This window comes from Sebastes umbrosus, chromosome 6 (genome assembly GCF_015220745.1).
Source record: "Sebastes umbrosus isolate fSebUmb1 chromosome 6, fSebUmb1.pri, whole genome shotgun sequence".
NCBI lineage: Eukaryota > Metazoa > Chordata > Actinopteri > Perciformes > Sebastidae > Sebastes > Sebastes umbrosus.
The window spans coordinates 33,955,746-33,983,636 of record NC_051274.1 but is presented as its reverse complement, the minus strand read 5'-3'; the positions used below and the strand labels follow the sequence as shown (position 1 = coordinate 33,983,636).

Sequence of the window (27,891 nt, the reverse complement as noted above, 5' to 3'; positions counted from 1 at the left end):
TTATATCGTGTAGTATCTGGACAGGAATCATTCCACTAGAGATAACTTTGCCTGTATTCAGGTTTTGAGAGGTCTGCCTCTGAGATTTCTGCCTTCACCTCAATACAAAAAATTCTACAGGAACATTTCTTTCCAGAAACAATATCCTGGTTACACCGAATAATCCAAAGACTTCACTGTAAACAGTTTTTATTGGAACTACTTTCTGCTATGTTCGACCATCCATTTTTCTAAAATTCTTAGCAATAGACTTTGTAAAAATAAGCAAGTCTCTCCATAAACACATTCTGACATTTTAAGCTGTAAATTTTGGACCCCTCGCTGCATTTCTGAGCAGATCCCTGAGATTGGACGGGGGACACAGTCTAGATTAGTGTCACTGTGTTTGAGGGGACGTTCTGCATCAGGTGAAACGTCTCTCCTGCCGGTACCAACACCTCTACCGGTTGCAGTTATTTGGGGTAACGCCATGTTAAAACCTTCTAGACTGAGCATCTGCCAGCTTCATTTGGCTTCTCACAACCAGCGATATTACTAAGTAACGCTGAATAATAAAGATCAGGCTCACCTCACGTTAACAGTCAGCACCCTGCTGCAGTAACACCATCTCGGTCTCGTTAGATTCCCCGAGACATCTGCTGTTCACAAGTAATCAGATGTTCTGAACATCGCGGCTTCCTTTGAAACAAGATTTGGATGCTATTTCTGTCTGTTGTCAGGGATGCTGCTTTAACATGACCTGTTCTGAGGGTTATTAAAGGTTCTCTAGACGATATCCAGAGCTTGAATATAGCATCAAACAACTACATGCTATGTAAAGATACAGAGGAATAGTGTCTACCTGAGCAGAGGATGACGTCGCTCTCCATCTGTGTGTGTTGTAATCCGTGCTTTGTTGACGTAGCCGAGCCGGCCGCTTCATGCACCACTGAGCAACTTTCATAAGAATGAACGTGGCCCCGCCTCCAACGCTGTATCCAGTTCTCTTTATACATCCATGCTGCCACTCCGGCAGCTTTCTGTGCAGCCTCTCTTGGTCCCGGCCGCACGCAACAGCTGCTCGTGGCTTTTTATAGATGGATAGTGGCTGGTTGTTTTGTTTAGCACACCCGTAGCTACACCATAGAGTCGCGCGTGCCTTTTAGTGCTAGTGTTCATGCATGTGAGCGTGCCCTACTTGCTAGCTCACAGCAGCCGCTCTGCACTGCTCTCATACGGCGGTTACATCTGATAACGCCGTCCCGACCGACGGCTAGCTTAACACTTTTAGCCCTCTCAGCAGTGTTACCGATGTTTCCACTGTTAACGCTGTTAGCACCGTTAGCTGCGAACCACCGGCTCAGCCGTTGCCATGTTGAGAGCCGTGCAGAGGCAATAGAAACGCTCCCAATCTCGCATTTAGCACCTTTAAGAAGCAGCCGTTATATTCTTCTATATGATATAGTGCTTTTGGTTATTGTTTGATTTGAAAATTACTTTTGCAACCACATTTAATGACTCAATAATACTATTATGTTGTGAAGTGTGTGTCATTAAAACCCAGGGATTTGTTATGGGATGTCTGAAGAGCAAATACTGTTGTAAATACAGACAGAGCACATAAGAATCTGTGTTCGTCTCTGCACAATACAAACAAGCTACTCTATGTGTCATTGAAATGGTGCAGAAACCGGTGCTGTGGTGCATGTGGTGAAGATCAGCATTCTGGTGCCCCGCTCTTCCTCCTCTGCTGCAAAACAAAGAGTGATTTTACTTCCTGTGGCATGAGGCCTGCAGATGCACAGCCCGTAGTCAGCTTTGCCAATTTTGCAGATAAGCAGACGTTCAAATAAGATATGCAAACTTCCTTTTTAAATCTATGCTCAATCTTGCTATCTATATTGCTTGTGCAGCTGTCATTATTGGCTGATGCCCACGCAGAGATATCGGGCTTTACTCAAATGCCGCTATCTCCCTCATCTGACTATACTCTCTCTCATCTGCTGTCTGGAAACGTTGACTTTTCCTCTCAGCGACTCCTCTTCTTGTTTCCAAGTCACTTTTAACAATGATACGGCGGTGGAGTGATAGCTCGGGCGATGCGCCGTGTAATTGCTGTTCATCTTTCATTTAAATCGCTCCACGTTGGTCCTGCTGAGGTAGCATGGCTGCCTCGTCTCTGACATTAACACGCACCGAAGGCCTGAATTATGAATTCCAACCTTGTACTTCGGCAGCTGTTCTCATCATCCTGCGCTCGCTATCTCTTAGGAGCTTTTCCCCCTCACAACGCTCTCTCTCTCTCGCTCTCTCTCTCTCTGGTAATAGATTCAAGCAGCTTGGTGACGTAACTCCTCCATCATATGTACCCTAGGCACATTCAGGAAAGGCTAGCATAATTACTCACAGTGACAACAAGACCTACTTGTCTTTGCACAAAGCCATAGAGCAGAGAGAGAGAGAGAGAGAGAGAGAGAGGATGCTGCTGCTGCCCCCTCTGTGCCGTTTCTACTGTGTCAGTTCATGGAAGCTAATGCATTTACAAATATTTTAACTCGGTTTTTTTTTTAACTCGGTTTGTGTGTGAGGAGTTGCGTTATATCCAGCCAGCGCTCCTCCAGAGGATTTTAATGAGAGGAAGAAGAGGATCGCCGACATTAAGGGAGACAGATTGAGTTTCCTGCCAAAAACTGCTCCTGGACAACTGACTTAACGGAGAACTAACTGTATTCCTTCCCAACACAAACGAAGCAGGAGACGTGCATTTATTTAAACTGTCTCTACATGTCCCCTGTTATATTATATCTACCTTTTAAAGGAGGCCAATTTATAAATGCTGGACTGAAGTGGAAATGAAATTAAAAAGCCATGAAAGAGACTGTATCTGGGTGTCCCAGCAATGAAATTGTTGTTCAAATTTGCAGTGTAATGCTTAATAACTATATGCACAGGGTTATTACCCAATTTAACATAAAAAATAATGACTAAATAATGTGATTTAATAAGATTTATGGAGTATTTTATGGGTCCAAACACCACTTTTCTTCATGTCCCACAACTCTGGTCTCAATGTTGAGACACATAAAATGAGCTAATTCAGCTATAATATGACATTATTTCAAATGGAATAGTTTCTTATACATATTACTTTACACCATATTAAAATATTTTTTTTGTTTACAAATCATTTATAAGATTTTCTCATCTAAATGGGCCTGTCCCATACCTCTGAGTTCTTACCGCGACACTGAACAAATAGCATAGTAAAAGTTTTATTCAAAGCCAAACAAGTGTAGTTTCCATGGAAACAGAAGTTAGGAAGTGAGCACATGGATGACAGGCCACCCATAGAGGTGACCCTCAAGATCTCTCGAGAAAAACAAGGTGAAGGTCACCTTTTCTTCTTCTTCTTCTTCTTACCATACAGCTTAGTAACATTTAAACAGTAACTTCATATTACTGTTGAATTCATGTATATTAGACGCTAAGAGTCAAAGCTAACGTAACACACCTCGCTAGCTGCCATTTATCTGCAATATTAGCAAAAATGTAATTTCCACGACAGCTTTAGATGTTGACGTAAAAACATTAGACATTAGAATTGCAATATCTGTCATAAAAAAACAACATATTTTATATTTTTTGTGTAAGAAGACTGACATCTATGGTTACTGTCTAAATTATTCAGGGTGTAGAGAAAATCAGGAAACTACGACGGAGTATTAGGGCCACATTGAGGGGGAAAAAATCGGAGATTTCGAGAATAAAGTCATAACTTTACGAGAAAAAGAGTAATTTCCTCCTCTAAAGAGTCAGTTCCTCCATCAGGTCCGTGTGGTTCTTTCTTCAGAATAAACTCAGTTTGTTGCACAATCTTTTCCAGGTCCTGATACTGATGATGATGTGGTGCTGATGAGCCAAAAGATTTGGTTATTTGTGAAACCTAAACGAAAGTATAACTTCACAAGATGCTCCTCGTTCCTCATTTTCGCACAGACTGCTCTATTTCCCCTCTAAAATAACATGTACAATTACTGCTTTATAATATTATGACTTTATTCTCTTTAATTTATGACTTTATTCTCATATTACGATTTTTTTTCTCTTAAATTTATGACTTTTTCCTTGAAATCTCAGATTTATTTTGTTAACCTCAATGTGGGCCTAATACTCTGTCGCATGAACCCCCCTAATTTTTAGATAATGTTTTTATAATCAATATTTACAATGATGCTCAAAGCTTGATGAAAATTAATTTAAATGTCTTAAAAATATAATCAAATTTTAAAAAAGGGAAATGAACATTATTGTAATTTTGCGGTAACAACATTTAGTAAGAACAAGTGATGAGGACCATAAAAAATAAACATGTTAGAGAGTAAAATCTTAACCACTATCCATAGAAAATTCATAGAGGTTGATATTTTTTAATGGATTGGCCTGCTTGTATGATTGGTGGCTGACGCCTTGAACAGCTCAACGGTGTTTTATAGGTGCAAATGTTTTGCTGGGAAAGCACAGTCTTTCATCAAGTTTTGGAAATGGGAACACCAGTAACTGCCTGCCATATTGTTAGATGTACGTATGCTGTTCAAACCTTGAAAAGTGCCACACCACCGCAGGACACAAACGCATTCAGCAAATTGCTCGACTGTAACAATTACTCGGAGGTGAGAGGAAATAGAAATCCCTTTTGCGCTGAGATAGACCTAGATGACAAATAGACCGAGGGACGTGAAAAGCAATCTTTTGCCATCAGCGAAGCATTGATTTACCTCCGTTCAACTCCAGTTTATCAGAGTGATGAATGTTTTGGATGGTGCTTTTGCAGCTTATACGTCCCAGGTGCAGATCTTTTATGTTTATGGTGCCGTTTTCCGCCGACTTTCTCAGTCAGACGTATTTCTTCACCACCAGTTTGCTCGGTGTAAAATATAACTGCACTGTCAGACCTCTCACTAGTGCCCTTTTGAATCATTTTATGCAACTTATGAGTTCACACACAGGTGAGTGGTGTGTGCTGTGCAATGTGCCTTAAATACTATTAGGGGGTCACCTTTCTCACCTTTCACAATCTCCTGCTGCAGGAACGAGTCCTAAAACCCAGAAATGAGTTAGCATTTTAGCCCTTCCTGTTCCCTCATCTGGAAGTCAATGGGTTTTTAGTTAGATGCCTGAAATAAGGTCTGTGGTTAACACAAGCTTAAAGGCAGTGTTGACGATGTTCTCCAGTAGACAGTATTTGTTATATTGGTTGAAATGGTCTTTACACCCCGACAGCGATCCATTACTGATGAGCTCTGAAAAAGGACTGGAGAGGGAGGCGTCATCTGTAGCTGCTGTAATCCTGTAAAAACGTCTACCAATCACTGCCTCGCGGTCCGCTTGGAAAGAACCAATCAGATTCCTCCCTGCTCGTACTCTACCCTTGGCGTGCACCAGCCTGAACTCAAAGCGCGTCGCCGTTTGAAGAGAGAACTCAGCCCTGCAGTAGCACTGCCACGGTTACTTGTCATGAAGTAGCGTTGTTGAGTTGAGGTCCTCTCTCCGCTCTGTGTCTATGCTCTATTATGCTAGCTTTCCAACATCGTCGACCCCATCTTTAAATGCCTGAAATAAGGTCTGTGGTTAACACAAGCGTAAGAGATTTTAACGTTTGTTCTACGACATAAAATCCGTCAGTAAATATCCCTCTTGTGAATTTTGAAGCTTTTATGTGTCTTTAAAAAATGCGGTTGCTAACTAGTGGCTAAATGAGACAACTAAACGTCATCACGCTGACTTGTCCGCCTTTAGCTTAATGGTGGTGATGTGAAGTCGTGCGACCGTGGTGTAGTTTATAACCTTACGTTAGCTTTTGACTTCTTGTGATTGCATTTACGCTTCTAAAATCAGAAAAGTGGTGGATGATGGAAAAATGGAACAATCCCATTGGCGTTTTGTCGAGGGAACCAGGGCGATTCTAACTTCCGGGTTGGCCCACAAAAATACGTCATCCCTGCAGCACTCTGTGCAGTCTTTTTTTTACAGGTTCTATTTTGAAGTTTGTTAAAGTTTTTGAAACATATACTTTCAGTATTCGTGGTCCAAGCACCTGCACAGTTTGTGTTAAAGTTCCCTAGCAGAAGTCGTTTCCAGATCCACCAGTATCAGAGTCGAGGTCCACCTGTTTAACACCCTTATGAGCTACAAGACGTACAGCAGAAAGAAAGCCAAGGCCCATTTCATTTGCAGTTTGACTTACTTTGTGCTAAAATCTGTGTTTCTGCTTCCAGGCTGAGTAACACCAAGAAGCAGGCGGTGCACACAGTGATGGGCATCTGGATGGTCTCCTTCATCTTGTCCACGCTTCCAGCGGTGGGCTGGCACGACACCAACGACCGCTTCTACACCTCCGACTGCCGGTTCATCGTGACGGAGATCGGTCTGGGCTTCGGCGTGTGCTTCCTGCTGCTGATCGGCGGCAGCGTGGCCATGGGCGTGATCTGCATCGGCATCGCTCTCTTCCAGACCTTCTCCATCCAGGCGGGCCACAACGCCGACAAGAACAAGTTCAACGTCCCCACCATAGTGGTGGAGGACGCCCAGGGGAAGCGCAGGTCGTCCATCGACGGATCGGAGCCTCTCAAGACGTCGCTGCAGATCACCTACCTGATCAGTGGGATCGTCTTCATCTACGACTTCCTGACTGGCTTCCCCATACTGGTGAGTACACCGTTTAAACGTGATTGAAGCTTATGATGGAGGTGGTCTGAGAGCCAGCCAGTTAAAAGGACTCCATCACATCGACTAACAGGTCAAACTTCAGTCGTAGATGTTAGACTTCTGGATCAGTTAAGACTGAGTGTGCATGTTTTCAGGCATTCATCAGTGTTTTGTAAGATTTCTAGAGTTCACGTAGCCCCAGATTGCACTTCTCATGTCTTATCATGACGTTAGATTCACAGAGCTAAGCATCTGTTTTTCTAAAACACTAATCCCTAGTGATCTTTCAAAAACCCAGAAGGTTGTCAAACAACACTGCCTGCCTGTTTGGAGGTATTTCCAGAACTCTCAAAGACTCTTCTGCCCATTTGGATCAAAAAAGATGTTGTCTTCTGCACGGTAAAAAAAAAAAAAACAGTGTTTCCCAAATTGCAACTGTACTTCCTAATCCAAACAAACATGGTAGCTGCAAGAAACATATCTCTTTCAGTGGGCAACTTCTGGATCTATAAAGTGAAGTCAATGCTGAAGTACCTTAAACTTGCATTCTCTCTAATAGCCAGCAGGGGGCGACTCCTCTGGTTGCAATAAGAAGTCTGATTGTATAGAAGTCTATGAGACAATGAGCCTACTTCTCTCTTGATTTATTCCCTCAGTAAACATTGTAAACATGAGTTTATGGTCTCAATCTCTAGTTTCAAGTCTTCTTCAATACAGCATGATGTTCATTTAGTAAATTATGGTCCCATTTAGAGTCAAATAGACCATAAAGCAGGGGATGCTTTAGGGCGGGGCTACTTTGTGATTGACAGGTCGCTGCCACGGCGTTGTCCAGTCTGGGAGTTGTCCGTGTTTCCGTCTTACAACTTAAACGAAAAAACGTCTTATATTCAGCGTTCGGTTAAACTTAGCTCCACCCTCTTGTGTCACTTATGGTTGCAAAAAAAACAAGATGGCAACGGCCAAAATGATGAACTCGAGACTTCAAACCAACGGGTGACCTACGTCCACTTCTTCTATATACAGTCTATGATCTCCTTGCTTGTTTCATTTGACGCAAGAAAAATGCTTTTTTTTATACATATAAATAAATTGAAAGAACATTATTATAAATAATTGTTCCTGATAATAAAACTTTCAGTTTAGGTGATGTGTTGAACAATAAGACATTTACAGCCTCAGAGAAGCATTAAGAATAATGTCCCGACCACTTTACAGTGTAGCTTTAAACCTGACAAAATAAATTCATATGAAGTTAGGTTTTGTTGTGTTATGATTATGACTTATAGCTATTCACAATAAGGACTTGTATGTACAGTATTTTCACGTTGGCGTGTATAGAAAGAAACGCGCACTAGAATACAGTGAGATCTGGCCGATGGCAGCCATTTTTTGTGACCTCTTCACTGCTCAGACTGTTTGCTTCGGGTGAGGGAGGTTAATTGAGTCAGAGAGAGAGAGAGAGAGAGAGAGAGAGATTAAACATTAAGGAGAAAATAACGGTTTGAGGGTGGAGTTTATCCACTGTAGCTCCTGCTACCATACTGTTTTATTATTTACATGAGCTGAAATGTTTCCGCTCATCTGGGGTTTTAAGTAGGTCAGGCTTCGTGTGGTGTGTGTCTTTATATACAGTCTGTTGGAGGAGGTAAGGGCTGTTTATATAACCCCAGGTACAGGTCACAGTTGAGCACTGGAATCATCTTCCCTCTGTTGTCTTTTAGGGAGCTTTAAAACTACAGCGTAACTTCTCTCTCCCTCCACTTCCTCTGGAAACTGATCCTTCAAGTGCATTATCAGTGGGTGAATGAGTGAGCTTTGTTTCAATGCTTCGCCATTTGGTTTGCAAATTCCACCCTCAGGTTCTCATTCATTTTTAAACAAGTCAGTTCATCGGTTGTCTATATGCAGACGTGAGAGCCCGTGGACGGCTCCAGGCTTCATTGCTTATTGTGTGATGCAGCCAAACCAGCCATCATGTCATCTTAAAAGCAAGTCAACATGGTATATTTTTCCATAAGGAAAATGTACTTTGACAGTTTACCCTCTGCTCATGTTAAAGCCACATGGATTAGTATGTCGAGGAAAAAAAAAAAGTCATAGTATGTCGAAAAAACAAACAAAAAAAAGTCCTAGTATAGTATGCCGAAAAAAAAAGTCATAGTTTAGTATGTCGAAAAAGAAAAAAAAAGTCATAGTATAGTATGCCGAAAAAAAAAAAGTCATGGTATAGTATGTCAAAAAAAAAAAGTCAGTTTAGTATGTCGAAAAAAAAAAAAAAGTCATGGTATAGTATGTAGAAAAAAAAAAAGTCAGTTTAGTATGTCGAAAAAAAAAGAAGTCATGGTATAGTATGTCAAAAAAAAAAAAAGTCAGTATAGTATGTCGAAAAAAAAAAAGTCATAGTATAATATGTCGGAAAAAAAAAAGTCATAGTTTAGTATGGCGAAAAAAAAAAAAGTCATAGTTTAGTATGGCGAAAAAAAAAAAAGTCATAGTTTAGTATGGCGAAAAAAAAAAAAAGTCATAGTTTAGTATGGCGAAAAAAAAGAAAAGAAAAAGTCATGGTATAGTATGTCGAAAAAAAAAAAGTCATAGTATAATATGTCGAAAAAAAAAAAAGTCATAGTATAGTATGTCGAAAAAAAAAAAAAAAAAGTCATAGTACAGTATTCATACACTGATGGCAGAGGCTGCCATGCAAGGTGCCAACCTGCCCATGAGGATCTGATCTAAATACTTATTCACACACCGATGACTCAGCCCTCAGGAGCAGTTTGGGGTTCAGTATCTTGCTCAAGGACATGTGACCGGAGGAGCCGGGGATCGAACCACGACCTTCCAATTTATGGACGACCTCCTCTACCTCTTGAACCACAGCCGCCACCTTAATAGAACTGTCTATTAAGGTGTGTGGTTACCTTCTAGACACGACCGCGTTAGCCTCTGGCCAGCAGCAGTATAGTGTGTCTCAAATACTCGCTGCCTTCATAACCCAGCTGCACACGGACCACAGAGCGATGTGCCGAGGCTTCTCAGGTCTGGTAGAATCTAATGTTAACGTTATCTTTGTTGATCCAGTTCGGTAGCTTGCTTCCATGGCTGCAGAAGGCTGTGTTTAGCGTGACAATTTGTTTCATATGTGGCAACGGGGTGTTGAAATGGGCAGTGGACGGGATCACACCGGCCAAAACAAAAACAGACGTTCTGAACCGGAATGGAAATTTCAAAGGAGAACATACTGGCTGTAGCATTGAAGTGTTATTGTTCAGCATGTTTCCTTAATCTCTGATGACATATCATGGTAATTTTATGCTTTATTACAGTAAATCTAATGACATATTGGTCCTTTAACTTCAGTTGTCTATTAATGGTTAGAGGAGGTTTTGTTAGATGACATTTGACTTGTATCACTTCTAAGTGGGAGATGTCAAAGCATCCATCGGTTTATATATCGCCTCAGTTCTGTTATCATTTGTACAAGCCATCTGTTAGTAGTCATTTTCAAATTTGGCAAACCTTTTTTAATTAAGTGTTGTACACCTGAGGCAAGCCAAACAGAAACGTCTGAAAGCAGCACTATCTGCACGAGCCGTTAATGCTGAAATCTGATGCTCACAGCGAGATTACTAGAACTTTAACGCATTAAAATCACAGGAGAAATGTGCTTTAGTGTTCTGAATTACACCGAAAATGATTGTGAATAAAGGTATAGAGGCTGAATGAATAAAGGTATAGAGGCTGAATGAGTAAAGGTATAGAGGCTGAATGAGTAAAGGTGTAGAGGCTGAATGAATAAAGGTATAGAGGCTGAATGAATAAAGGTATAGAGGCTGAATGAATAAAGGTATAGAGGCTGAATGAATGAAGGTATAGAGGCTGAATGAATGAAGGTATAGAGGCTGAATGAATGAAGGTGTAGAGGCTGAATGAGTAAAGGTATAGAGGCTGGATGAATAAAGGTATAGAGGCTGAATGAACTCCATTATTAAATCCTTGCTGGTAAGAGCAGTTACTCAGCGCTGATGAGCTCACAGGTCTTTAGGCACCATTTCTTTATATAATGCTGTTTAATTAGTTTCATGTTTTTACTCGTGAGGTTCAACAACATCACGCTAGGGCTGGGCGACATGGCCTAAAAATAATATTGCGATATTTTTAGGCAATATCGCGATACACGATATATATCGCCTTTCACCTTTGATGCATACAATCACACCAATATGATGATTCTTGTAGTCCCTGCAGGATATGTCTGCATTAAAACCTTATTGTTCATATTCATTAGTGGTTTCTATTGGAACAATTTTAATCTCGCATGCAAAAAGGGGGAAATCACAAGTTAAATTTAACAAAACAGTATCCAACTACGCTTACCAGTGTTGCGATGTAGTTTACAGCGGCCGTGAATTCTTTCCATTTTGCACTTTTTTTGTCATATGGGATTGCCTTGTAAAGCGAGGAAGCCAGAGTCATTTGCCTCTGGGCTGGTTCTGGTTGCGTTGGTCGTGTTCTCGCTACCGTACTCGCTTTGACGCTTCAGTTCTTTCGCTTTCTCCGGGCTCCGGGCTTTCTCTCTCCGCTGCGTCCCTCCATAAACAAAAACACGCCGGCCGAATACGTCACACACTCGCCCAGGAGAGAGGTCTGGATGGAGGCGGAGTCTGTGACGTGTTTATCTGTGTCTGTGAGATGGAGCCGGAGGAGAGAAAGAGAGAAGGAAATGCCAAAGCGAGTCTCATGCCGGCGTGGTGGCTTAAAAACATTACATGACAATTTGTAGTCGATGTTCGCGATATAGTCATTTTATATACCGCGCGTGGGACAAGCCGCGATACATCGACCTTTATTCCCCTACATCACGCCTCTACACTGAGATGTTTGAGATCAGGATCAGAGGGGAAACCGCATCCTTGTTGTTTGTTAAGCTGGATGTTGATTTGAAAAGACAGAGGTGTATCACTTTTACAACAACATCCTGTTTCTGTCTGTTTCTGTATGAGTGTGCATAACAGAGAGGGTATTATAGTACTATATGAAAGATCCTATTTCCATTGCAGCGACAGAAACAACTAAAGTTCTGCTCGCTGCCTTTATGACCCGATGTAATGAGCTATTTAAATGCATGGAAAGCTGTAACACATACAAATGCATCGTGGTACACAGAAATACTGACAAATAGATAAATGAACAGAATAGAATCACCAGATTTTAGATGCTAAAAAACAAAAGTGTAATTATTTATATGAGCATATACTCAAGAGCTGGTGTGTGAAAGTGAAAGCCATTGAGATGTTGTCTTTAAAAAACATTGGCCACCATATATGTATCTACTTATGCAACACTAACACTCATTATATAACTCCTAGTAGTAATTACATCATTACTCATTCAAATAGTAAAGTTCATACAGGTTATTGGGCTGTAAGAGTTTATATTTAGATTAAAACACACAACACTACTGATAAGAACTCCACCACTCTTAAGCTTTCTAATATACTGTACTTGGATAAGCTTTCAAAATACCCGTCGGTGGAAAATACATTAGCTGTAACAACATCATAACCTGGAAAATCAAGACCAATAATCCCTGGGTTGGAAACACAGGATGCTCATATTAACAGGTTAGAGCAGCCACATAGCCTGAGTGAGCAGCGTGACGGGTTCGCAGCAAAATTCGAAGTGAAAATGATCTTTTGACCGTAAATTGACATCATAACAGCAACATTACTACAGTCTCAATGTCTATATCTGTAGAATATGTCCCAGACATATGTCTATTGAAGCGACTACTATCAATTGAAAGCAGCTAAGAAGCTAAAATAGACTCTTACTGTGTGACTCGTTCCAAAAAGTCCAAAAGTCACACCCATGTGCCAACTACCGGAAGTGATCTTTAACTGTCACTTGGATTTAGTGTTTTGTGAGTGAACCAAAGGAACGTGTACAGCCTAAACAAATAATAATAATAATAATAATAATAATAAACAACAGGCTAAATACACACTTTTGCTCCTACATCTATTTTTAACTCAACACTTCCTGTTTCCGTTTCAAAATATCCCTTTAGTGTTTTTTTTTTTCTGTGGACAGAATTCCTTCATTTGTAAACACGAGGCTTTTATTCTGAAATATTTGCAGGACAGTGTTGTAGAACATGCAGTGACTTGCATGGCTCCATAAATAAATAAATAAATAGAGTACCGGGTTTAAATTGTGGATTATTATCATTATTAACAAATTAGCTTCTTTGCTTCTTAACCTATTTCTGTCTAAAATAAATATAAATTACTTTTATACTGAAATGAGATAGCCATGATGAACGGCAAACTCTGTGTAGAAAGAAAGAAAGAGCTGGCGGCAGCAGCAGACACGCTGCCGCTGTGGACGCCACATGCGTGAGAAACGCAGCAATTAACACGCTGTTCATGCATCTAGTGTGGACGCCACATGTGTGAGAGACGTAACAGTTCGGCGCGACAGCCATTAACACAGTGCTCATGCATCTAGTGTGGACGCCACATGCTTAAGAGACACAGTAGTTCGGCGTGGCAGCCGTTAACACGCTGTTCATGCATCCAGTGTGGCCCGGCGTAAGCGTCCAGTAAACCGTTACGACATTTTCTGTTGCCAGAATGAGTGTTTTTATTTTATTACTGTTATGCTCTCTGGCTGCAGCAGGTGATGTGTTTTAATAGAATGTGTTTACCTACAGTGTATTTTGTTGTTAGCAGTTTTTAAAAGGGGGTCAGCTCAGATCAATATCAGACTTCACAACTTCATCAAGCTTGTTAGTGCTGCTGCTGCTGCTGCTGTGAGTTCACGGTATGACCAGAGGAGGTGACACCCGAGATAATGAGTTTGAGTTAATCAATGTGATCAGTGTCTCGGCCCCGATGCGTTAGAGAAGAGGATCAGACCCTGAACCTGTCTTTGATGAGCAGATAATGCACTCTGTTGCTTCACTGAGGTAGATAACTCATATTAGCTCTCATGCTTGTTGGTAAAAGGGGTCGTGCCCTAAACAAGGTCACCTCTCCTACACTGAGGAGCGGTTCAGTGCCTGAATACAGAGATGAGATTAATGAATACGATAATTGGATGTATTAATTTAACTCAAAATCCAACGAGTGTCCTGAAAGCATCTGAACCAGTTTCTGATAAATGTTAGAAAACAAACAAAACATCTGAATTCATTCTTCTATTCAAGCTTTCAGCTTGTTGTATTTCACTACTATTCCATAAACTCTATTAATGGGACATGGATTCACTTTTAGATACACAATATAAAATATGTTATTACTCATATTTGGTTCATACTGTATATTTATATTGTGAGTTTACATGCTGCATAGGATTCATGGGACGGTTGTGTTACATAGTTAATATCCAGTCATGATGTGAATATATGTTACGTCTACATGAAAGGGCTGAAATGAGTAGTCCATTCATCAATTATTCAACTGTTTTGATAACCGATTAATTGTTTAAAGGTCCCATATCGTGCTCATTTTCAGGTTCTTACTTGTATTTTGTGTTTCTACTAGAACATGTTTACATGCTGTAATGTTAAAAAAACAAAACCTTATTTCCCTCGTACTGTCTGTTTTGAATAAATCTGTATTCACCCTCTGTCAGAAACGCTCCGTTTTAATGCATTTCAATATAATTGCTACGGAATTGCGTTGCTAGGCAACACATTGGGTCCATGTTTACTTCCTGTCAGCTGATGTCATTCACATACATCGCAACAGGAAATAAACTGGGACACATTTAGAATGTTTACGTTTAAAACCGTGTAATGGTCTAAATATTGTATATTTGTGACATCACAAATGGACAGAAATCCTAACGGCTTGTTTCAAACGCACATTCCTGAATACGGGCTGTGTGTGTTTCTCTGTATATTGAGCGTTTGGATAGTTTACCAGTATTTAGATTTAGCACACCTGCTTTATAATGTAAAGGACATGAAAATCTCACTTTTTTACAATATGGGACCTTTAAGTCTTTCCTGCATTCTAGCTTCTCAAACGTGAGGATATGCTGCTTTAATATGTTGTATATTATTGTAAATTGAATATTTTGTGATGTTGTTTTTATGCCATGGCCGGAGGCATTATGTTTTTGGGTTGTCTGTCCGTTACTCAAGGATGAGCTGATTAGATTTTTGTGGTCAAAGGTCACTGTGACCTCACGAAACATGTTTTCAGCCATAAATCAAGAATTCATATGCTCATTATGACAATTTCACACAAATGTCTGACAGGATAAAATGATGAAGTGATGACATTTTGGACAGACATGGATGTAAACTGCAACTTGACTGGTTGGCGGAGGCATACAACCACGAGGCGATGATTCTAGTTTATTATTTAATGACATTTTGTCGACTAAATGAGATTGATTCATTGAAAAAATAATTAACAGATAAATTTACAAAGAAAATAATCATTAGTTGCAACAACAGCCATTGTATTTGTGTCCACTGTATGTCGCAACAGTATGTCGGCTGCTTGTCGGATTAGTTAAAGATGGAGTCGACGATGTTGGAAAGGTAGCATAATCTGAAAGTAGCATCGTCTCAGGAGCTCCGTCTAAACATCTGAACTAAAATCATTTTTTACGGCAGCTTATTTGTCTGTTGAAGTTTTGCAGAGTTTGTTCATATTCTAAAAGTGACTTTAGTTACTTGATACCCTAAATACAGTATCAGCAGTAGGTATATACCCATAGTATTATGATATTGTACAGAACTTTGATATGATGGGGTTTGGTGTTTAAACTGCTGAGGTTGATGTTGACACCAGGAACATGGTACTAATACTCATTCAATGAGGTGTGATGTATCTTGAGTTCTGTTTTGTTCTGACCCGTTGCTTACCGTTGCCCAGGTGGTGAGCTTTGCCAGTCTGAAGTTCGACCGCTCCTACAACTGGATGGTGTTGTGTGTGCTGTGGTGCTCCATCGCCCAGTCCATCCTGCTGCCCATGTTCCTCTGGGCCTGTGACCGCTATCGGGCCGACATCCGCATGGTGTGGGAGAAGTGCGTCGCCATCATGTCCAACGACGACGTGGACGAGGGTAAGACACTTTCAGACGTCTCCCTCCCGTCATGCCTTCCTTTTCCCCTCCTCCCCCTCTTCCTCCTCCTCCTCCTCCTCCTCATCCTCTCCAACCTGATGATGTGAATATGGATGATGATTCCTATTACCTCAGACAGCCCAGCGTGGACTAGTAAAAGCTCTAAAGAGTAGAGTTTGTGCTGTTAAATGCTCTCTGAGGACTAACTGAATTCTCAACAGAGGTTCTAAAGATAATTTGGTTTATTTTTTGCGGTGTTTCAAATTCATAGACGCTTTGAAGTGAACTTGCAGATAATTTGCTCGAGTTTACAAAATCCAAGTGACAGTTAAAGACGGGGCACGACTCTCGTTTGTGTTGAGAAGTGTTCTGGACTGTCTTTGGCCATAGGAATTACAGTGACCAATGTCATTTATCAACCTGAACAGCTTTGTCTCTTAGCCTATAGGGAGTAGTTGTCCTGGGGAAATTGAGGTCAGCAATATTGCAGGGAGGGAACATCTTTAGTTTATAGCCTAATGTTTGATAGAGATTTCCACCTCTCGTCCTTGAGGTACAGTATGATATCACTTTTTGTGATTTACAATCCTCAAAGGTGATTTTATTTTAATCATCTTTATGCAACTGAGATATGCTGAAATTCACAAAACTACTTTTTAGTTAAATGCTGCACCCGATTCGACTGTTCGATTCGACTGTTCGATTCGACTGAGAAAAATTACTACAAATATGTAAATATTGGAATTGGTCATCTCAAAAATGGCAAATTTATCTTTATGAAGTAACTAATTTGTTGTATTTACCCCCTTTTTGGGAATATATAGACACCTTTCTACCCCGGGCTATCAAAATAATAGGCTATATAATAATTACAACGGAGTATTAGGGCCACATAGAGGAAAAAAAATGTATCTGAGATTTCGAGAATAAAGTTATAGGTTGACAAGAAAAAAAGTATTATGAGAATAAAGTCAAAATATTAGCATATATATATATACGTATATATATATGTATATATATATACATATATATATATATTAGTAATTTTACGTGTTATTTTCTTTTTTCTCGTCAAGTTATGACTTTATTCTCGAAATCTCTGATTTGTTTTCTCTCAATGTGGCCCTAATACTCCGTCGTAAATAATAAATAATGGTGACAACAAAATAAAAAACATAACAATTTCTTATATTTGCAGCCTATTTAGAGGTACATTTTTACATTTGGTTCAATTATTATGGAGCTTTTTACAATAGCAATCATGAGTTTGGCTGTTTGTGCATGTTTCTGAAATAAGAATTATACATATTTGGTTTATTTTGAATGGTCATTATTACTTAGTAGGTCTGAAATCAGTGGTCAAATGTTATCATGTGACCTATCATGTGACCTTTTGTTGTTAGGAGATGAAACTGAAGTGACAAAGTGTCTGTTTAACGTAACTTTCTGTACTAAAATATATATTTTCTGTGTTTTTGTATGTGGTGTGTACTTTATAAAATGCTTTACTTTACCATGCTACGAGATCGATGTCATTACAAAACAAAAAGAAATATTGCTGGACTAAGGACGTATTTACCTTGCGGCACTTTTTCTTTTATACTCCAGTGCTTTTAAAACTGGGCAATCTTCCTCTGAACTGCTCCGGCATGAGAGGATGACACAATAAATGGTTCTCCATTTATTTGTTTCGGATCCAGAGGGAAACTGGAATGATTGCAATAAAGCTGAAAAGCACTTTCATGTCATTATGATGATGGTCATATTTCCCTCAAGTCACAAAGGGATGCACCCAAGTTGTTTTGTTCTGGAAATAGATATAAAATGAATATATGTTTATTTTTTGTTTTGTTTTGTTTTAACTTATTTTGTTTGTGTGATGTGGACTCCCACCTACTGGTCAGATTAAAGTGACTTAAAGGTCTTATTGATAACATTTTTATGTGGAAGAATATTTAAAAAATAACATTCACAGAGCTTTTAGAAAGGTGCCGTGGCTTTTCATCAAAAAATATAAGGATTGTGAATTAATTAGGGCTGTCCCGAATACTATTTTTTGCGCTTCGAAAGCTTCGGTGAGTGATATTCAAAGCTTCGCGGCGCAGCGTGGTGTAGCAGGCTGACATGTTCTTCTGTCTGTCTGTCTCTTCTGCCTCTCTGTCTGTCTTCTACATACAACAAACAGCGATATCTGTCTGAAAATAACTAATAACTAGAATGGCACTCGGAGAGCGCAGACCTCCGCCAACGCATGACTTTAAAAACAGATCACAGCTGGCGGTACCGTGAGGTGGTCGGCTTATTATTAACACGGTGTGTTTCCGTGTAACGTGTCGGCGGATGCCTCTCTCATTCAGCAGCCTTGTTATGTCTGTATAACGTAACACTACGTTGTCTCTCATTCCGTCATCTACCGCTTTGTTCTTTCTCACCGCGGATGGCCAGCAGCTCCCGCACACACATCCACACCATGGATGGGTTAAGATCCACACACGTATCTCTCTGCTCGAAGAAGGAGGAAGGAGGCGGGGTCATGCGTCATCAACGCGTCATCAGTTACACTGCGCATGTGCTTTACCCTCTGGTCTTAATGCTCAGGCTGATGGGAATTCTTAAAAAGATTCCTGAATCCGGATCATTATCCGGATCGCCACCAAAATTAAATGGATAGTTCATTGTGCTACACCCCACCCCTCCAAAATATTCAAATCATTCAAATCTATCGCGGACTTTTGGAGTAATCCTGCTAACAGACAAACCAACAAACCAACAAACCAACAAACCAACAAACCAACAAACAAACGCCGGTGAAAACAGAACCTCCTTCCTAGGCCTTCAGCCTTGGTGGAGGTAAAAAACCCTGAAGCATTTAAATGCTGATTTGAAGGTCGGTTACCATGGCAACGGTTGAAGCTTCGAAGCATCCGGGTCAGCCCTAGAATTAATCATTTTTTAAAATGTTGGCGGGTCCAAAATTCCTGCTTTGTTTATCTCTATGGAAGATAATTTATCTGACATTTGGTTCCCACTTCTAACAAGTCTTGTTACTAGCAATGTTATCAATAGCACCTTTTAAAGAGCAAAATAGTGAATATATTTTAAGGTAGAAGTCTGAATTAAACTGCAAACTTATATGACTAATAGATAAAAACAGAGAAAGAAAGTGGTCCACAAATGAAACATTTCATCGAGGAATCTCAGACACTTCAACAAAATTTGGTTCCAAAATGAGGTCACATGATAATCATAGAAAAGGCTTGTGGAAGATCTCCACAGTTCATGCAAACTGATGACAGCATCTGTCTTTTTTCTTCTCTCTATTGGCACTGTTTTAAACTCAACCCGATCTGAACCCCTTCTCTCCTGTTTCTAACCCCTCCGAACCTTTTTGACCCCCTCCCTCTCGACATCCTCCCTGATAACTGCTCGTTGTCCAGCAGGAGCCGTAACAACACGACTCAGGGCCCGGCCATATTATTATTATTATTATTATTATTATTATTCTGTGTGATAATTAACACTGCCAGTTCTCTGCTTTTTTACAGAGGGCTTGCCATGTATAACTCATCACAGTTGTATGTATAAAGGATTGTTTCCTGTTTTCCCAAAGCTACTGACTTGCATGCCGAGCTGCCTGTGCAAATAGCTATTTTCATCTTTCATCTTTTTGGACAAACATTTTCCTCAATATCAGCATTTAACACCCATCTCCAATTGATCTTTAATGAACATGAATGCACTAATTGGGAACTTGGTAGATGGGTATTTATTCACTAAAAACATTGTGTGTATGATTTTCTTGTTCAGAGTGTAACCAATCAGGGGCTTCTTCTTCTCCCCTTACGAAACATTTAAATTGAATTATTGGTCTTTTTTATAGCAATTTTTATTTTTTATGATCTAAACCTTATATATTCCAGAGCATCCCCCTAGGCTAAGTCAACCAACCAGAGAACAATTGAACTTGTCTCTCTTATCTATTCGTCTGTCTCTGTCTGTCTGTCTTGTGTATTGAGTCCGTTGCTCTCTAATCCTGACGCTCGTGCTTTTTCTGCACTTTGCAGAAAACAGCCAAGATGGAGGAATTCATGCCGACTTAATATATGACAGACCATATGACTATAGCTCGGCGCCTGAAATCGTGACGGTAGACCGTAATGCCAAGTATGAGTTCTCAACCTTAGAAAGGGGGGTTCCGAAAGGGTATCCATTGAGGGAACATCAGGAAGATAAAATGCAGTATTTGCAGGTATATTTTTTTTATTGATTTCTCTTCATTTCTTTTACTTGATCAGTTGAATAATTTATTGTGCATGGTGAAATGGCCTTGTGTGCCCCTTTGCTTGAATTCAATCAGACATTTTGTGATGCTATCTCTCCCAGATATGCCACAGATTTTCTTTTTTTTTTTTGTCTTTTTGACATGAATCAAAAAAATACACTCTGGCTGACTAATGTTTGGTAAATATGACCATCGGCAGTCCCATCAACATGTTAGATGTGCTTCATTTATCCACTAGTGTGTCCTAGCTACGGACCTACATTTTATTTTTGTACGAGGGTAAGAGTGTAGTAACCGACTTACCTTCTACATTTCAGGAATCCCTCAAACGTTTCATGAAAGCACTATAAACATTTGCTCATGTTCTACCCAAAAAGCATTGTGTCCATTGGATCCGGCATCCATTCCAGTCAGATGCAGAGCTGTGAAATGCTCCTTTTTCAGCCTGCATTAACACCAAAGCTGCAGCCTTCTAGGACAATCCAACAAAAACCTTATATTCCAACTGTAAACTCCAAGTTCTGGCCCAGAATCCAATATTATCAATATATATAATCATGAAAATGATTGATTAATGATGATGAAAATCTTGCTGGACTTGGCCTGGAAGGCTGTGGTGAGGATAACGTTAGAATCAACTGATGCAACCCCACACAATATTAACTTTTACACTGTGTCATCTTTGTCAGAAACAAGTTTTCTCAGTATGGCCTGCAGCTGAAGCAGTCTGCATACTTGAATAATTTGCTTATTGAATATCAAAAGAAATTATAAAATAAATATATTGTTATAACACCCCAGATGTCCGACATTAAAATGGACATTTTTAATATTCACTATTCAATTTGACTTTTTTTTACAAAGCCTTGAAACAGAGATGTATACAGTAGCTGTCATTTCATCAGACCGAACCATTACTCCATCCATTGTTTTTGTGTCCGATGCATCTCGTCATATGACGGATTAATTAGATTGTAAAGTAATTTTTAGCTGTGTTATTCTTTGCTGTATAGATTACTCCAGGGATGATGTATTTCTGTAGGCCAACCAGGAAGTTAGCATCGCCCTGGTTTCCTCCACTAAAAGCCAAGGAGATTGTTCCATTGGGTTTTGGATTATTGCAGAAAATAAAGTCTGTGGTAAACACACATTTATGATACTAAATAAACACCACTTTTATGGTTTTTGAAGCTTGAATGCAATTGTCGGAAGTAAAAAGCTAACGTTAGGGCTATAAACGAACTACACCACGGTCGCGTGGGTATAAACAACGAGGCTGTAAAGGAGGACGAGTCGGCGTGATGACGTCTTATTTAGCCACCTGTTAGCAACAACCTTTTTTAAGACACAAAGGTTGCGTCTGAAATTCCACACTAACGTGATTTTAGATCTTATTTGTTTACACATATAAAAAAGGTACAATAGAGATTACACAAACAACAACAAATGTGATGGAGAGGTGCAAAAAAAAAACCTTGGTGGGGCTCGATCAGGGCAATCTCCGGTCCACTGCATACCTTAATCAATTATTAAAAAGCATGGTAAAGAGATATAGAAGAAGAAAAAAAAGAAAAAGATATTACCATCACATGCATTCAAAAGACAAAGTTAAATGGAATTAAAGGTCCCATATTGTAAAAAGTGAAATTTTCATGTCTTTTATATTATAAAGCAGGTTTAAGTGCTTTATAAATACTGTTAAACTATCAAAACGCTCACTATATGGAGAAATACATAGCAGCCTGTACTCAGAAATTGTGTGTTTGAAACAAGCCGTTAAGATTTCTGTCCATTTGTGATGTCACAAATATACAATATTTAGACCATTACACGGTTTTAAATGTTTATTTCCTGTTGCAGTGTATGTAAATAACATCAGCTGACAGGAAGTAAACATGGACCGAAACTGTTGCGTAGCAACGCAATTCCGTTGCAATTCCGTTGAAATGCACTAAAACGGAGCGTTTCAGACAGAGGGTGAACACAGGTATATTCAGGCAGACAGAACGAGGAAAATAATGTTTTTTGAACATTACAGCATGTAAACATGTCCTAGTAGAAACACAAAATACAAATATGAACCTGAAAATGAGAACGATATGGGACCTTTAAATCATGTATTTAACTAAAAACCCACTGACTTCCAGACGAGGGAACCGGAAGTGCCAAACTGTTAACTCATTTCCAGGTTTTAGGACTCATTCCTGCAGCACTATATTGGTCTCACACTAAGGTTTCGGACATACTATAATATCTCTCTCTGTTTAGTAGCCTGTTAGTGTGGAATTTCTGATGCAACCTAAATGTATGATGGGGAAACAAATAAGGGGTCTTTACAGGACGACATTAAAGGCCCAACTAGACCGTGAATCAACAAAACCCTTCAAATCATTTATCAAGTAGCACCTCCATTTGAGAATTGCTGTGGCACTTCTCAAGTGGTTTAATTGCAGAATAAAGCCTCTTTATTGGCTTTATTGTCTTGTTCTGTGAGTCTGTCTCTCTTCAACCTGCATCTCAACTCATTCTCATGCTTGTGCTGCCCTCTGCTGTTTAGCCCTCCTCCCATCTCTCTCTCTAACACTCACTCGATGCTACTGTACCGTCTGCTGTCTCATGTCTCTGTATTTACTAAAACCCACCACAGGGGGGCAGGCTGATATCAATCTTGTGGCTCTTGACGTCACCTTGACAAACCCTCTCTCTCTTGCATAGTTGTCAGAACAGAATGGCATGTGAGTATAACATGTAGGGAAACCATCACCTTTTCTTTTTTTTCTCCCAGTTTTCATCTCCAAATAATGGAGGTGAAATACTAGTTCAGTTATAACCATGTTGAAGTATGTTAAAATGTTCACACATGTCTGAGGGATTAATTAAAAAACAGTTAAAATAAACACTTAACATCTTGGACAATGTGCTGCATGTAGGATTTAACGCAAACGGCTGAATCAGGGCACCAAAAATAGAAAAGAGCTATAAATATTTAAGCAGTTCATTGGGACTACTGCAAATTATTATAAAATTACAGTGTATTATCACAGTGGCATTGACAGCCACATAACCTTGATGAATCCTACATGTAATTAATCAATAATCTAGGTGTATTAATATCTATAATGTTATATATATAACATGTTATTATGCTAACTGGTTCTGTGTTGCTTTAGGTGAATGAACAGCAAAGTTATGTATACAACTGAAGGGTTTGGTCTGTGTGTTGCGTTCAGGTGCCCCCTACAAGAAGATACTCCCACGACGAAACCGACATGTGGACCAGCGACCGGATCCCCTCATACCTTCACCGCTGGGGCTCCACCGAGGACATGATAGTGACTGCCCACTACAGCTCCACCTTGCCGCGCCGCGAGAGGCGCAGGAGCAGCCTGGTCTCCTACCACGAGGAGAGCCACCATCACCATCACCCGCATCGCAAGCGGCGACGCTCTGAGGACAGCATGCACTCGAGCCTCAAGCACCTGCCGCGCGTGGTCTGCGGCGGCGGGGAGCACTACGAGGACGAGCTGCGGTGTTTTAGCCGCGATGAGGTGATCAACTTTATAGACGAGACGCCGCTGCCGAGCCCCAGGAAGAGCCCCAGGAAGAGCCCGAGGCGCATATCCACCATCTCCCTCATCCCCAATGTGTACGAACAGCACACAGTCATCCTCCCTCACTTCGCGCTCACAGACTTCGAGCGGGAGCCTCAGGCGCTCAGGCGGCTCTCGGAACACAAAAGGAGCAGTAGTCGGGGCAACACGCCCGAGGCTTCCCCCAAACCAGACAGACCTGCTGGGAAGAAGAGCCCCGGGGCCTGTGGCTCTGGTAAAGGCTGCCGGGAGCGCTCTCGGGACGGGAAGCAGCAGCAGCAGCAGCAGCAGCAGCAGCAGCAGCAGTGTGACGTGGGCTCACCTGGGCGCAGCCAGCAGACTCCGGGTCACTCCGCCTGCAGGCCCAGGACAGGCGGCGGAGCCAGGGCCGGCGCTGGAGCTGGAGCTGGAGCTGACTGGGGGCATCACAAGCACCTGAGCAAGGGTGAGAGTAAAGGAAGCACAAACAGTTTTGTAAGCACACCCTCGGCATCGTCCTCGGGATACATCACCTTTCACTCTGATTCTGTCGGCTCCACCTAAATGCTTGTTAATAATCAATATTATTACTTATCATAATGAAAACCACTGGAATATTGGTGGTTGAAGGGAAAGTGACATACTGGATTATTTGTCCTTTTTACTTGTGCCACTATTCTGTTTTACTATATATACCACCAAAACATATCTGTTGGGCCTCGGGAGCTTTGGACATCATTTCTGAATGGGCCTATTATTCATACGTAGGCTGGTGAGAAGGTCGGGTGGTTCTGTTATTCAGCTTTCACATCACAAAATATCCACATTTTTATTTCCAGCACTGACACAAATAAACTTTTTTTTTTTTTTTTAAATGGCATGAACATTCCCACACCTTGTTTTTAGCTGTTCGATGTTGTTTCTTATGAACTGCTCAAAGAAATGGAGGAGGTGAAGTTGTCTTTTTATTTTTCTTTCCACTTAAGAACTTGAAATCAAACTGTATTTTATTTTGCCTTTTTAAACGGCTGTGTGTTTTCGTTGTATGGACACATTTGCTTTCAAACCAAACTTTCCTGAATACTGCCCGTGTACCTTTGAGATTGACTCCAGGTACATGACACAATATACATGTTTATTTTGTTTTAATCATGATGTACAACTTTTCTATTAACATTTTTATTCACAACACATGAAAATCTTTTTTTTTTTAAACACCCCTTTGTTGAAGTAAACTGAGAGTGGTAAATCCCAAACTCTTTAATGCCTAATAGTTTTACTGTGTGATATTGAGATATAACCTGAAGACCCCTCAATTCTTAATGAAAATGTGAAGTCAGTTTTTAAAGATTGACATATCATGTATATATGAAGGATATTGGAGTTATGGTTTTGGTGTTTTTTTGTTTTGTTTAATGAGACGTTTGCTTAGAACATTTCCTCCCAAGTCTTATTATTCCAATGTTTGTGTTAACTTTGGAGATCGTCCGGTACCACATTACATATTTACATATAAAACATCAGACCAATACAGCTGGAAATGATGCTTTGTCCCCTCTTATTTGTTTAAGTAACTTGTTAAAAAGCACCAATATTTTTTTCTTTTTAAGTAACTCTCTAAGAGGGGAACCTTTTAAAAGACGTCAAATGGCCCAAAAGTTGAATAATCACAGCCTTCAAGCTGACTAGATGTAGCATAACTTCAATGCCGGTGTCGTACCTAAACCCACAAAGATGTTAGCACAAATTAGGAACGTTGTTATTAATAGAATGGAAATGGAGTATAATTGCTTATTAACAATTTATTGCAAGTTATTTGCTTCAACAAAAAGCAGACATTACATTTGATATGTTATCTCATAACATGCATTACGACTGCTAATGGTTCTAATTTGGGAGATTGTTTGAGACTTTTTTTTTTTAGCCCCATAAATATGAGCAAATATAACTGAGCATTAAAGGTCCCATATTGTAAAAAGTGAGATTTTCAGGTCTTTTATAAAACAGGTTTAAGTGCTATATAATTACTGTTAAACTATCAAAACGCTCACTATACGGAGAAAAACACACAGCTCGTATTCAGAAATTGCGAGTTTGAAACAAGCCGTTAGGATTTCTGTCAATTTGTGATGTCACAGATATACAATACTTTTAGACCATTAGACGTTTTTTAACGTAAACATTCTAAACGTGTCCCGGTTTATTTCCTGTTGCAGTGGATGTAAACAACATCAGCTGACAGGAAGTAAACATGGACCCAGCTGTTGTTTGCAACGCAATTCCATTTAAATTCTGTTGAAATGCACTAAAACGGAGCGTTTCAGACAGAGGGTGAATACAGGTATATCCAGGAAGACAGTACGGCATTACAGCATGTAACCATGTTCTACTAGAAACACAGAATACAAGTATGAACCTGAAAATGAGCATGATATGGGACCTTTAAAGGATGCTATGGGAAAATTAAAGTTCAGATTTATAAATTTTCTATGAATATATGTATATTGGAGAGAGAATATGATTACTTCACATCATAGCAAAGTATAAAAGGTCAAGGACAAAAATACTATAACTAAATTATAGGGCTGCACCTAACAATTATTTCCATTGTTGATTAATCTGCTGATTATTTTCTCTATTAATCGATTAGTTGTTTGGTCTATAATCAGTGTTTCCCAAAGCCCAAGATGACGTCCTCAAAATGTCTTGTTTTGTCCACAACTCAAAGATATTCAGTTTACTGTCATAGAGGAGGAAATAAACCAGAAAATATTCAAATTTAAGAAGCTGAAATCAGAGTATTGTCCTTTTATTATTAAAAAATTACTCAAACCGATTAATCAATTATCAAAATAGTTGTTGATTGAAAGTTGCTGACTAAACGGAGTGAGAACGTCACTACTGATAAATAATAGCAGATCCAACTTTGGTCTTTGACCTCTTCAAGGACCGTCACTGCTAACATGAATGTATTTGGACATTAGGTTTAAGTTTTCAAATAAATTATTAAGAGTATATCGGATGACATGAAATAAAAATGTCCCCTTTGACAGCCTTATTAGCTGTGAAACGTTTTTGATATAACCATACTTGTACGTTTTCACCCATCTGCGGTCATTTAAATGTTTAGTTTGAGTTCTCATGTATCCGTGTACCTCTCACCTCTCATTGCAGTTGGACTGAATTGTTGTTTTTTTGCTGAACTGTGTCTTTCTTTGGAAGCATAACACCACATTTCCTCTGTCAAACTTTGCTATGTCATAGATTTTTTGCATTTTGTTGTGTTTACTATATTAAAGTATAATTTTGTAACGTATTCAAAGATTTATGACTCAAATATGAATGATGTTAAATGTTATGATTTTCTTGTTCAGATGATGACTTTGTTAAAAAAAGATATGACTGATTAAATTCACAAGATGATGCTTCAGAGTGGGTTTGTAGATTTTGCAGCAGTTATTTGTTACTCTGCTTGTTAATATCATTTGAGAGATTTTTTTTGGTTTTTGCAGATTTTTTTCCCCCTCAGGAGTTTCAGCGATGGACGTAATGAAGTAACATTCTTCTACTACACATAAAAGTGAAGTCCAGGCAGATTCCCAGAAGAAGAAGGTTTGGTGTCCTTCTCAATGATAATGAAATATCTGATCAGTCTCCCTCATTTTGGAAATGTCCTTCTTTCAGTATCTATGGAAACATCCATCCATCCATCCATCATCTCTAACCGCTTCCCAGCTGACATTGGGCGAAGGCGGGGTAAACTCTGGACAGGTCGCCAGACTATCACAGGACTGACACACAGAGACAGACAACCATTCACACTCACATTCACAACTATGGGACATTTAGAGTCAACAGTTAACCTGCATGTCTTTGGACTGTGGGAGGAAACTGGAGAACCTGAAGAACATGCAAACTCCACACAGAAGGGCCTCAAGCCGGGTTTGAACCTGCGACATCTATAGAAAAATCTAATTGTAAATATTGGCAGATACAAAATATTGTTGGAGCTGCAATCTTTTTGCATTTGCATTTGGACACTTAAAATTTATTTAAAAATGTATGATAAACCCTAAAAACTGCTCTGATTTCTCTCCAGTTTGCATGGCACCACTGAAGAAATTGGATGAATGAATTAACAACAATTGAGACTTTAAATATTAAGCTTCCCATAAAACTCAGACCTCTTTTACAAGTGAGACCTAGCCAAGACGGGGTCAAATAGCAGCATCCAACAAATAAAGACAACATTGAATCACGACAGCAACAATA

General features: G+C 39.8%; 1 protein-coding gene and 1 long non-coding RNA gene across 3 annotated transcripts in view; one reads left to right on the top strand and one right to left on the bottom strand.

The window, feature by feature from the left end:
• LOC119490592 (probable G-protein coupled receptor 153) overlaps positions 1–27,433 on the top strand; it is a 49,027-nt gene extending 21,594 nt beyond the window's left edge. Inside the window, exons 3-7 of one of the 2 annotated variants that reach the window (XM_037774098.1) lie at positions 6,255–6,684; positions 15,579–15,768; positions 19,833–20,017; positions 23,281–24,085; positions 27,132–27,433. In XM_037774098.1, the coding sequence (XP_037630026.1) occupies positions 6,255–6,684; positions 15,579–15,768; positions 19,833–20,017; positions 23,281–24,085; positions 27,132–27,169 (1,648 nt within the window). In that variant the 3' untranslated portion in view covers positions 27,170–27,433. Of the gene's footprint in view, positions 1–6,254; positions 6,685–15,578; positions 15,769–19,832; positions 20,018–23,280; positions 24,879–27,131 lie in introns of those variants that run through there. The other variant, XM_037774097.1, reaches the window with a different exon arrangement.
• LOC119490600 overlaps positions 26,143–27,891 on the bottom strand; it is a 7,734-nt gene continuing 5,985 nt past the window's right edge. The window contains exon 3 of the long non-coding RNA XR_005207443.1: positions 26,143–26,278. This is a non-coding gene — a long non-coding RNA (uncharacterized LOC119490600). The remainder of the gene's footprint in view (positions 26,279–27,891) is intronic.